Source organism: Filicampus tigris, chromosome 14 (genome assembly GCF_054856515.1).
Source record: "Filicampus tigris isolate MCC_2025a chromosome 14, RoL_Ftig_1.0, whole genome shotgun sequence".
NCBI lineage: Eukaryota > Metazoa > Chordata > Actinopteri > Syngnathiformes > Syngnathidae > Filicampus > Filicampus tigris.
Window position 1 is genome coordinate 5,253,776 of NC_141230.1, and position 13,137 is coordinate 5,266,912.

General features: G+C 41.2%; 1 protein-coding gene across 2 annotated transcripts; it reads left to right on the plus strand.

Annotated features, from left to right (window-relative positions):
- Positions 1–2,874: 2,874 nt before the first annotated feature.
- On the plus strand, positions 2,875–12,433 carry nyx (nyctalopin). Of its 2 annotated transcripts, XM_086051713.1 has the most exons (6): positions 2,875–3,022; positions 3,164–3,228; positions 4,241–4,527; positions 8,766–8,855; positions 8,949–9,070; positions 10,156–12,433. In XM_086051713.1, the coding sequence occupies exons 2-6, from the start codon at positions 3,207–3,209 to the stop codon at positions 10,973–10,975; spliced, it is 1,341 nt and encodes a 446-aa protein (XP_085907839.1). In that variant the 5' UTR covers positions 2,875–3,022; positions 3,164–3,206; the 3' UTR covers positions 10,976–12,433. The 2 variants fall into 2 exon arrangements, with proteins under 2 accessions (XP_085907839.1, XP_085907838.1); XM_086051712.1 differs by having other exon boundaries at positions 8,766–9,070.
- The last annotated feature ends 704 nt before the right edge of the window (positions 12,434–13,137 follow it).

Genomic DNA, 13,137 nt, shown 5'->3' on the forward strand with positions numbered 1-13,137 from the left:
CAAGACACAATTTTTCCCTCCTGTATAGGGCAGGGGTGAAATATTTTCTTCTTCCTGGGAGGGCTTAACAGAAAATAGAGAAACCCTGCCTTTAATTGACCAAAGGTAATGGGACAAATTGGCTGCTCAGCTGTCCCGTGGCCGTACATGTATGGCTGCCCGTGGAACTACTTCCCTTGTATTTGTTGATGTGACTGCTGACAAAAGAAGCAGGATGACAACATTAATCCGAACTCTGTGGACGGTGCCTCCCAGTGTGGATGGCAAAGTATTAAAAATCTAAAATTTGATTTATGATTAATCCCATTATGTTCCCTTAAAGTGGGAGACATACAAACTTGTTCATACACCGTTCACCAGATTTTGGTGTAAATACTCTCAAAGATGGAAGTCTGCAGTGAAAGCACATCATTCAAATCCATTATGGCAGTGCTTAAAGCCCAACAGTTAAGAATTGTGTCCCAATCTTTACGGACCTGACTACAAGACAGCGGAGGAGCCGTCCATGATGTTCAGCCTAAGAGAGAGAGTGGCGCTGAACAGGAAACAGCTGGAGGTGGCAGAAATGTTATTTCTCTTCTGGCGTGACCAGGTTAGATAGGATTACAAATAATGATAATGCATCAGATTTATATTGTGCTTTTCTGGATCCAAATGCGCAAATCGGAGGGAGTTTTGATTCTTTGGAGCAGGGGTCACCAACTCCGATCCTCAAGGGTACCTATCCTGCCTGCTTTCCATCCATCCCAGGTGCAACACACCTGATTCAATTGATCAGCTCTTCTGCAAGCGTTTCGGAAGCCTGTTAACGATCCTCATCATTTGAATCGGGTTTCTTTGCCGCAAGGGAGATATGGAAAACATGCAGCATAAGTGACCACGAGGACCGGAGTTGGTGACCCTTACAAGTTTGGAGGGGAATCTCCAGCCCAGGTTTGGAGACGTCCAGAGGAGAAATGGTGAGTGTAGTGCTAGAAAGACGATGAGGATGGAACTCCTAGTCAAGACAGCGAGAGGAAGATCGAAAAGTGGGATATAGATGGGTATCATGTGTAGTGACTTGGCAAACTTTCCTTTCTACTCGAATTTGCACAAAACACTCCCCAAGTTTACCAAAACTGCGAATTTAACGAATAAATTAAATTCCCTAAAAAAACAAAACCCACTGTTTCTTTGTTTAAATTTCTTTTAACCCCAACTAAATTCACAATTTTCTAATTTGGGGATTTTGTTGAGATTATATTGCTGTCATATGTTATATGTATACTACTGTTTTTTTGTCCATATGAAGTAACCAAATTCGTTGGAATGTGGTTCAGATTCCTATTATGAGGACAAAAGTGAGTATGGGATATGTGAGTAACATGTCATTTGAAAATAAAGTCTTTTTGATGGAAAATGAAAGTTAAACATATTGTAAAAGTCAATTAAATGGCATGAATACTGTCCTGCCCTTGTCCCATTTACTATCTTGTTTATTCCCGTGGGAAAGCACATGAGCAAAGTGGCATGAAAGCTCAAATCCCCCCTCAGATGACCTGCATTTGCCTTTTCAATGTTGGACCTGCTGGAGTTTGTTAGGGAGACAAAGCTTGCCACGTTAGACAGAGTACATCCACTTCAATTACACCCTGCCTGCCCCAATTTTGGCATCTTTTATTGGTTTCGCTCTGGAGGGGGCGGGGGTGTGAATGGAAAAGTCACATGGCGAGTAATGCTCAGATGCTTTCGTACCTGTATTGTCAGTGACACCCATCAACTCATTCACTGCCAAGGACATATTTATTTGTCTTTTCATAGTCCACGCATTGAATCCCAGGAAGCTATTTATATATTTTTAAACATTTTTTCAAACGTAGGGTAAATGAGGGTCTGAGAATGTCTGGCAGTGAATGAGTTCAAATTGAACTGCCCTAATTTTAAACAGCCATCTGTTGGCGGGTCCGACTATACTTCAGCCCTCAGTTTGAGCCATCGAACTCAAACGCTCTTGGATTATGCAGCAGGTGTCAGGACAACGATCTGAAACACACCATAAAATCCACCTCAGAATGGCTCAGAAAGAACCAAATTAAGGTTTTGGAGTGGCCAAGTCAAAGTCCGGTGGTGTGACCTTAAACGCGCAGTTCATGCTAGAAAACCCTCCAATATGGCAAAGTTGAAACAATTCTGCAAAGAAGAGTGGCCCCAAATTCCTCCACAACGTGGTGGAAGACTCATCATCAATTATCGCAAACGTAGGATTTCTGTTATTGCTGTTAAAGGTGGCACAACTCGCTATTAGGTCCGGGGGCAATTCACATATGGTCAGATGGGTTTCTATTTTTGTCCTCCATGGTAAATAAAATGAATAAAATATATGAGGATAAGTGGTATAGATGGATGGATGGATAGTATAATATATGGACACACATATCCTCATTTTGAACTATTGATTGTCGCTCCCATCAGATCCCTTAACTCATCCTTTAATCCACTTTTAAAATCTGTGCCTTTTAGGTTTCCAACTTAAAGCCTCTTGTGTGTATGTGTGTTGTTGTCTTTCTAGCTTTGTGGGCACCGCCCATTCCATCCCATATTATGTTTTGGGGACATTTTGTTTATTTAGTGCATTTGAATGTGTGTGCGCGCGTGTGCGCGCGCATGTGTTCCCAAGTTAACGCTCTGCCTCACTCATTTCACTTTGGTAATCCTGCTGCCAACCTCCCATCTCCATCTCCATGCATGACAACATCCAGGGGGATTTTCCTGCCATTAAGAGATGGCTTTTTGCTCCATGGGTCTATGTGTGTGCGTGTGTGTGTGTGTGCGCACGCTCAGACACACATGACAAGAGTGGGATGCTCAAAATGCTGAAAGGCTTTTACTGGGAAATTGACATCGAGGCTGGCAGCAGACCAACAAGCTGAAGGTGCGCATGGGAGGCACAGCATGGATGCACGGATGTGTGTTTGGATGGTGATTTTTTATTATCTTTTGTATTATTCCTCACATGGATGCAACCATCAGGAAAGATCTACAGGTAACAGCTCATGGATGTTTTGAAATCCTTCCTGATATCAGACGTTTCCTGCAAAATAGGAACGTGAACGCAACTTTTCTTGTTTTTTTTTGCGCTCAATCCAGTTGATTGTTGTTGTTTTTTTTCCCCGCTTCATTTTAGAGCTGCGTTAATCCTGGCATCTTGCAGATGACAGTCACCAGTAATGATGTTCATCGCTTTCACTGGTCAGTTCAAAGAAAAATATTATTATACTCTACTGGACTTTAAATATTCATGGGTATTGTTTGTTTGTTGTTTCTTGAAGTTTGTTCTTAACAATCACCATCAACACACTTTGGAGACAAGAGAGCTATCAGTCAAATGTGAGCCACATCATCCATCATTTGCACTTTTTCTTGGGCTTTTAAAGGATTTGCTTAAAAAGGTCAAGTAAGAATTCCATTAACGTTTTATCGAGCAAGGAAATGCAGTGGATACTACAATACTGTTATGTGTGAAATGGAGGTCAAAATTCTCATGTAGGACCACTAGATTCACTTCTAATTTCCCTAATATTCCATCTACGAAACCACAATACTTCCACAAATACCCTAACACCGGAAGTCAACCCAAAGATATTTTTTTCAAGAATATGTTCCCTGCAGGCCCACTAGTTGAAACACGACATTCTGATTAATTTTGTGTTTGTGGAATATAAATTAAGCAGCAAAATGCCCATGTTTTTAGCCATCCCCGGGGGCGGCCATTTTGTCTTCTGTCGACTGAAAATGACATCACAACTGCTCACAATGACCAATCGCGGCTGAGCTGTTTTCTCAATCTGAGCTGTGATTGGTCATTGTGAGCAGTTGTGATTTTGTCATTTTCAGTTGACAGAAGACAAAATGGCCGCCCCCAGAGATGGCTAAAACGAGTGGATTAACATGTATTCTACAAACGCAATATTTATTTGTTGTTTCAACTAGTGGGCTTGCATAGAACATCTTGAAAAAAATATATTTGCGTTGACTTCCACTTTAAACCTATAGGTAGTTAGGTAAGTACTGATGATCGCTCCCATAGGAAATTCTGGCCACTAATTCCACAAATAGCCCTAAAACACATAGACCTCTTTTTTTTATTTTTTTTTAACAGTCTAAATATTTATTAGTAAAGACATGCATAACAGCTAAATGTCTCTTTAAGGGTGCAGCCTTTGAGTAAACATTCCGGATTTGACATTGGTGTCATCCTCAGTCTCTGTGCTGATCCTGCTGCCACCGGCGGCGCTGGCCCGCTGGGCATGCGCTCGGGCCTGTCCGCAGTCCTGTTCCTGCACGCAAGAGAAGAGCTGCAGCGTACTGTGCGACCGCTCGGGCCTCGCTGAGCTGCCCAGAGAGTTTCCCTGCGAGGCCTCGGCAATCAACCTGGACAAGAACAGACTCAAGTTCCTGTCGGAAAGAGCTTTTGGTACCCTGCCGTCCCTCAAGTCCCTCTCGCTGGACCACAACAACATCTCCTTCATCACCCCTGGAGCCTTCAAGGTCAGAACCGACCGGTCCTGTTCCTCAATCTTGAAAAACACCAGTGGGGTATTTTCTATTCAACACTAACCCATGCCTTCATGGGACCCTAAGCCAAATTTTGGTTGATTTATTCCTCATGAAAGCTGATGTGCAAGTTGCAATCAGTATGCCAAAATGTGCTAAATTGCTGTATGGTTCATTTTTGCATGATCTGGGAAGAGTAAATGCAAATGATGAATTTAGCACATGTAATGTGATTTAGCAAACCGGGAGCGAATTGCGATGGCTGATTTTGCGTCTTTGATTAAAAAGCGCATCTGAAAGGCAGGGGCAAACGGCACTACTGGGCATAACCATGGCGAGGAGGCAAAGACAAAATGAGAGGTCATGAGGAGAACAGCTCTTTCCGCCTGGGTAAACATTTTTGACATGATAGCAAAAAAAATGATCACAACCTATCGTCTTTTCAGCAATGCAGTTTTGAAGCTTCTGGATGATATAAGACAGGTGTCCCCAACCATTTTCAAACTGAGATGTACTTCTTTGGTACTGATTAATGCAAAGGGATATCAGTTTGATCCTTCTGAAATAGCAAATTTGCTCAAATTACCTTCAATAATTTGATCATTGTATGGCATAAACATTTTGGTTTGGTTGTCAAGTGAGCACCAGAAGTTATTGTTTGGTGCTCATTTTTTTGCCTACCCACCAACCTCATCAAGTAACTTAAGACTTGCGGCACATCTGAGCAAAGTTTATCGTTAATAAGTATACATAAGTCATTTTAATATAACTGAATAAATAATGTTGAATAAATAATGAATAACTTTTTCAGTGTTCAGTTTTTATTTCTTAATTACTTAATTAATTAATTACAACATATACCAACAATGGCAGCTTATCGAAACAATAAAATTTACTGTTTTATAAAAAGACATTAAATTCACATTGAACACAAATGTGTTGAGTGGTGCGTTCCAAAAAAATAATTGCCCACCTCTGACCTGCAGTATGGTACCATGTGATCAGCAATGATGTGATCAGTGGGCAGCCGTCTGCTGTCCACTCTTTTTTTACACCACGGACCTTACGGCTTTCGCGTAAGGGCATATTTTGACGGGCTGTCAAAGCCACGTCGCAGCGACACGTTGATTAATATCTCGCCGGCTGCCCTCCTGTGCCGGTTCAGCCACTGTCTCACGGCAAATGTAGCCGACACGTTAGTGGGGAGCCAGCCTAGTTAAACCAGCCGCCACGGTTGTACATAAGATACTACGCAATGCAACTACAAAATAAAAGCAAAACAAGTAATACTGTACATTAGACCTGGGCAAAATACAGCTCGAGGCCACATCCGGGCCACCCACAGTCTCTGACCGGCCCTCACAGTGACCATGAAGTCAAATTGATATGAAAAAATATGCAATGCTTGTATTTTGTATGTTGTGCTCTTATTTCATGTGCACACGTGTGGACGCTAGTACAAACGAGGTAACGAGCAAGAGCTACAACTTGTATCTGCAGAGTTGCCAACTTGGCTACATTTTCACTACATTTTTACCCATTTAGCAACAATTTTTCCAAAAAGAGACCAGCAAAAATGACAAATGTCGCCATACTGTTGACAACATTCTTACTTCCTGCATGATGGAGGGACAAGGGCCAAGAAGATTTGGCATGATGATATTGTATGCAAATACCAGAGACAAACACTTAACCCTTTTTTGCCGGTCCGTCCTCCGTCCTTATTCATAAAAATAATAATCCTGCGACCCCGTCCGTCCTCGTCCTTTTAAAGCACATCCATCCTTACATTCTGTCAGAAAAAAAAAGCGTCCGTGCACTCATGAACATTATTTAAAGCTCATTAGCTTGCTAATTTGTTATGCAGACCCACTTACCGGCTGGGAGTATCGTGAGTAGATTGAATTGTTTACAACTGTATAACCATCATAGCATTTAGCTGCCATTAAAAACACCATTGGTCACTATAGGCTGCCAGGGGACATCACAAGAATATTTAAGATTGCTTTATAGCGCAATACTATTGCGTTTTATTACCAAACGTTTGCGTTAGAATGCAATAAGTTTTCAGCTTTTATTGCGTTATTTCGCAATAAAATAATTATTGCAAAATAATGCAAGTTTATTTTAGGAGGAAACGAAAGTCCTCCACTTCCGGGTCATTAAAGTGTAGACCGCCGCTGGCAGATATTTTTACATTTTAAAGATGTCCCACACAAGGATATACTTTACGGAATATAAGGCCGGAAGCGAGGATGGACGTGGTCGGAGGACGATTATTTTTATGGATAAGGACTGAGGGTCGATGACGGAGGGGTCCCCAGGTCGCGGACGGAGGACGGACCGGCAAAAAAAGGGTCAAGTGCCCATCTCTGGCAAATACAGTATACAGTTTCATAGATGTACCTATTGGGTGTATTACAAGTCATTCCTGTACTGTCAACAATATTTTACTGCACTTCCCGTTTCCCACTCAGTCCTAAACTATGAACTGCTAATATGAGTTGGAGGTTGGTGAACAAAATTATTATAATTTTTGTAAATGTAACGATGTAATTTTAATGGCTGCTTATGATTTTGTTTAAAAATTGTGTTTCCTAATTCTAACAATACATACCATATATCTGCAAGTAGCAGTTGATTGAAACAAGACAATATTCTTTTTCTAAACACATTAGAAATAAGACACATTTGAGGTTAGCATGTTGGCTTGGCCCTCGACAAGCGTTGAAGTGACACTGATCAGGTTAATGATTTCTCACAATTATTTGGAAACAAATCAATATCTATTTATGCAACAACCAATCAATATGCTTCACTATCAATATGCTTCATTTCTGGAAATCTCTCTCAGTGTTTCCATTTTCAAATGATCACTTTTACAAAATTCTTAGAAAATCACAATGTCCTATCACTGGAGAGCAATTTTTAGAACAGGCCCACGGCTACTCATGTAGTCCTTGGGGGCTACCTGGTGCCCACGGGCACCACGATGGTAAACGCTGATCTAAGGGCTGACTTGGAGCCCATCACCTATGACATAACTCCTTCCAACTCTCCATTTTGTTGAGTCTGTGTCATTTCAGTGCACTTTAAAAATGGACGCTAGCCAGTTCCAGGGCAGTTTTTCCGGATGTTATGCAAGATGGTCACTTAGGACAATGAAAATCAAATACAACATGCTTTTTATGTGGTTGCTGGCTTCACAAACATTGTTAGTGAGAAATCTTTAAATTTTAGCATTTTAAACGTCATTTTGCACTCACGGTGCTTTCTCAAATTTTACATTGTGAAAACCATCGGTTACCTAAAGCAGCTAGCTAAAGCACAGAACCCTCTTTTAAATATGATGGTCTCCACCAATTTTCCAACTGTTGCTAACATCGCCTTGTCTATTTAAGTGACAGAAACACACAATTTAGCGCTTTAATAAACCGGGCCCTAAGTAGGATAATGAATATCATCTGGAGCGACTAAAAGTAATAACAAACAGTATACTATGCATTTTTGGTAGATATGTTATCTGGTTTATTACTTTTTGTAAACTCCAACAGCAAACGGGAAAGACTACAACAAACCAGGGGCAGAGCCAGAACGTGGCAAGAGGGTGGGCCTGGAAAAATCAGGGTGGGCCTGAATATTTCTCTCACTGAGCACAATCGTATATTCAAATAAAATGACAAACTGAATAATATGAAGTTTAGATCTTCCTTAGACAACCACATTTATGTCATTCTTAATATTCAACAAAATTTAAAAAAACACATGAAACACAAATTCAAAAATAATTTCATAATAATTTACTAAAAAATTCAAAGAATATATTTTTTCATGCATCTCACTGGGTGGGCAGTCTGTCAATCTTGGTGGGCCTGTGCACACCCAAGGCTCCGCCCCTGCAACAAACAAGAGCAACAAAGTGCTATAACAAATGTAATCACCTACATATAGAAAAAGATCTTAAAAAATATAAAAACAGTTAAAATAAATAAATCAAAAAGTCAAGCAAATACGGATGCTATGCTATACACAAATACTAAGTAACTGAAACACCAACCATAATTCAAACTTTTTTTTTATAATGTTACTCTGACTATACTTACCCCTGCTCTCCCTCATAAAAAATACTACTCTACACTCATTTGACTGTAAATTACTGTTAATTTAAAAAAAAAAAGGTCAAGGGACTGCTCTCAATCAACATAGTACACTTCCAAACCTTTGTTGTTCAGGGTCTCGCCAACCTGGTGGAACTGAAAATGGCGCACAACGAGTACATCAGCTACCTTCACACGCGGACCTTCACAGGGCTCAAGAAGCTGGTGCGCCTTGACTTGTCCGACTGCAACCTCTTCAACATCCCAGACCGCATCTTCATCGAGCAGACGGCGCTCAAGGAGCTACTCTGCTTTCAGAACAAGTTCCGCAGGATCCCCGGCGCCATCCGGGGAATGGAAAACCTGACGCACATCTATCTGGAGAAGAGCAAGATCGAGGCGGTGGCCTACAACTCGTTGCTGGGCCTGGGCAGCCTCAAGTAAGTCTTTGGCCTAGATCAGGATCAGGGATCACTACCGGTGGAACTACGTTACCGACAGTATTGACTTCACTATCCGAGGTGAGTAATCCAGGTCCAGAAAGTAAAAACCCTGCCACAGTTTTGATTTAGCCACAGGCGCTTCCACTCAAGGAAGCTCGTTTACCTGCAGGTCGAGTAGAAGTGCCTGTGGCTAAAGCAAAACTGTGGCAGGGTTTTTACATTCTGGACCTGGATTTACCACCCCTAGTACAGTAATATTAGAAATACAGCAAAGCAAGCTAGTTTTCTGAGAAAGTATAGGCAAGGCAAGACAAGACAGCTTTATCTATAAAGCACATTTCATACACAAGGTAACTCAATGTGCTTCACAAAAGTACCATATTTTCACGATCATAAGGCGCACTTAAAAGTCTTAAAGCTGTAGCTGTTTCATGGTCTTTTGAGGGAGTCCAGTCAAACCATTTCAACGATCAAGTTGACTGGAGATATAAACATGAGTGAGATTCTCATTGTCTGCTTGGAGCATACAAATTGCAACCCTTCAGTCTGGGTACGTTTTTCCGCTGGTAAAAGGTTGTTATAGTGATTGATTCAGGTCTAAATCTATCAGCGCAGCAAGGTTTCAGACTTGGTCTTTGGTTTTTAAAGACAGTGACTTGAAAGGTTTACTAACAGCAATCCAGGTGGATTGCTCTGTTCTTTCCTGCACATCACAGTGTCTGCAGTCCAGTCCAGGCTTTTATTCATTTAATGTGATATTAGGGTAAGGGTTTGGTTTGTGTTGGGTTATGGTTAGGGTCAGGTGTTTCCCACCTATGAATTGCTATTGAACATTTGGGGATTCTGAACAATACTTCAGTTCTGAACCTCACTCTGGGTGTGAACTGGTCTTGGAAACCATTTTGATTTGTACATATTATTTTTTCTTGTAACTCATGCAGCTCTATTATTTCTTGCAGGATTTCTGGATTTTGTAACAATTTTCTTCGTGTTTGTGTTTGATGTCAGACTCGGGGTGTCAATTTTCTGGTCTTTGAAGTCTTTGACCGATGTTTCCTTCAATTGTTCCCTTATCATTCCAGGTACTTAAACCTCCAAGAGAACCGCATCAATGTCATCCACGACCAGGCCTTCCAGGACCTCGTGCGGCTGGAGAACTTCTACCTCAACGACAACCTGCTGTCTGACCTGCCACGGCTCGCCTTCAAGGGCCTCAGTCGCCTCAAGATGCTCAACCTTGGCGGGAACCAGCTGACCAATGTCTCCAAAACATGGTTCAGTGACCTGGTGGAGCTGGAGATCCTGTACCTGGACAGGAACCAGCTGGTGTACATTGAGGAGGGAACCTTTGAGAATCTAACCAGCCTGATCACGCTCCACCTGAACAGCAACAACCTCACCGCTCTCCCCTTCCCGGTGTTCAAGCCTATCTATTTCTTGGGTCGCCTCTACCTCTTTAAGAACCCCTGGGAGTGTGACTGCTCCTTGGAATGGCTGAAGGAGTGGATGGAGAACTACAATCTGGTGCGAGACATCCCATGCTCGTCACCGTCATCGGTGGCGGGACTTGATCTAAGCGAAGTGGTCTTTGCCAAAGTGAACGGCACATGCATGGACCCGTCCGAACTGAACTTGACCACGGTGTCCTCAGAGGTGGCCTCCACCACGGAGAACCGCTTCAACAGCCTCATTTCCAGGCTGCTGCAGCAGGAACTCCGGGAAGAGATGGTCAACGGGACGGACAGTGCTCGCAATGGGACGCTGCCAGAAGCTGAGGACGGACAGCTCACTGCGGGTGTCCGAGCGCAACACGGTCAAACGCAGATGTCGAATCTCTATTTCCTTGTGGCTTCGCTCATTTTCAGTTTCTCCGAGATGAATGGTCGAATTTCTTACACATGAACTTGTGGAAGCTTCTCGAACTCCAAATGCAGCAATAGACATGATGGCTTCATGTACGATAATCTACATGATAGACGAGACTTTACATAAGGGAGGTGTTTCAGGTGTTGATTTCATTAGTAGGATTAGCGATAGGTTTACTGTTAGCATTAAGGGCTTGGAGATCAGTTTTATGGTTAGGGTTGGCAAATCCAGGTCCAGAAAGACAGAAAAACCCTGCACAGTTTGGTGCTTCTACTCAGGAAGCTAGTTAAACTGCCGGTTGAGTAGAGGCACCTGTGGCTAAAGCCAAACCGTGGCAGGGTTTTTACTTTCTGGACCTGGATTACCGAACTTTGGGTTGGAGTTATACTGTATTTTGAGTTAGGGACTTGAGAGTCAACTTTATGGTTACAAATGAGGGTGGTTTTAGCATTCTTGTTCTGGTTAGGGCTAAGAATTGGACTCTCTATTTCTTTGTGGCTTGGCTCATTTTAAGTTTCTCTGAGATGAATGGTTGACTTTCTTACACATGAACGTGTGGAAACCTTTCTAACTGCAAATGCTGCGATAGGTATGACTGCTTCATGTATGATGACCTATAGATGAAGCTTCACATTTAGGGATTGGAGATCAGGTTTATGGTTAGGGTTGGGGCACATGTGGCAAATCCAGGTCCACAAAGTAAAATGCCTGCCAGAGTTTGGTGCTTCTACTCAGCAAGCTAGTTTATCTTCCGGTTGAGTAGAGGCAGCTGTGGCAAAATCCAAACTGTGGCAGGGTTTTTACTTTCTGAACCTGGATTTGCCAACTTTGAGTTGGAGTCTTACTGAAATTTGAGTTAGGGACTTGAGAGTCAACTTCATGGTTACAAATGAGGGTGGTTTTAGCATTCTAGTTCTGGTTTTTGCTAAGAATATAGCTAACCACTTCCTTGTAGCTTGGCTCTCATTCAGATGCTCCAAGACAAATGGCAAACTTTGTTGCGTATGAGATTGACAAATGCGTGAAAGCAGACACACTGATCGATGTAATGGCTTCATGTATCATAATCTATATTGATGAATGAACTCATTATATAAGAGAAGCCTTTCTCATCTTAAATCCACATGGCAGGTGTCAACCAGAATGTGCACGTTTAGTCTCACAATGTGGCATTTTAATTAAGATGACGTAATATTCATAGAACATTTCAAGGTGAAAGGTTGCTGTAGTGAAACAGACGTTCGTTTCTCTGTAGTGTTTTTTTTTCTTTGCATAAATGCATTAATCTTCTTATCGCTTGTGAGTCGTTGACAACGTGCCTGTGCCTCCTATGGATGGACCCTTCCGATTTCACCAGGCATGGATGAGATCCCGCTACACACGACCCTGCACGGTGTCATTGACATATGCTTATGAATGAGGATGTGGGGGAATCGTGTGTAAGGACTGATGAAAATTCCTTTGCCGCTCTACTAATAAACTCAAATATTCTGACCAGTGTGCTACTTTTGTTTATTCTCATATTTTTCCAACTCAAATATCACTTTATAGTAATTAAATTACATGTGTTTTCTCATAACAATGTTATTCTTGTAAAAATTCATTTTTTTTTAACAGCCATGTTTGTTTTACCCACCTCATATTAAAATTACAAAAGTAAAATTTTGAGTTTTTTGTTTCTGATGACAATATGAGATGTGCTATTCTCATAATATTGTGATTTTGGAAGGTAACCGCCTCATTGTTGTTATGTTGCAGCTTTATTGTTAAAAAAATACCACATTTTTCTTGTAATATTACCATTTATTCTTGTAAACACATGACAATACACTTTTTTAGTTTACATTACTATAGTATTTCCTTTTGAAGTACATATTTAAAACATAATCTAATCACTTAAATGTCTTTGTTATTTCAAGTAGATGTAATTTTTTTCTTCATTTTTCTGCTAACAAATTGTACAATTATATTCTTGTAAACTTTTCTTACAATATTGTTTGTTACTCAATGTTTTTTTGGAACAACTTCTTCATACTCTTAATATTTTGAATTTATTGTCATAGTCACACATTTTCAATCAGAATATTATGACTAGTCATAAAATTTGTTTTCTCAGAATGTTACTGACTAACTCTCGTCTATATTATGACTATTTCCGTGAATTGTCAATTTTTTTCCCCCTCTCATATTAAAATAAA

Excerpts from the sequence above, each read along its gene's own strand:
- nyx (XM_086051712.1), top strand. The coding sequence starts at position 3,207 with ATGATGTTCATCGCTTTCACTG. Across the intron at positions 3,229-4,240 it reads GATGTTCATCGCTTTCACTG|TCTCTGTGCTGATCCTGCTG; the intron begins GTCAGTTCAAAG and ends TGTCATCCTCAG. Across the intron at positions 9,071-10,155 it reads CTGGGCCTGGGCAGCCTCAA|GTACTTAAACCTCCAAGAGA; the intron begins GTAAGTCTTTGG and ends TTATCATTCCAG.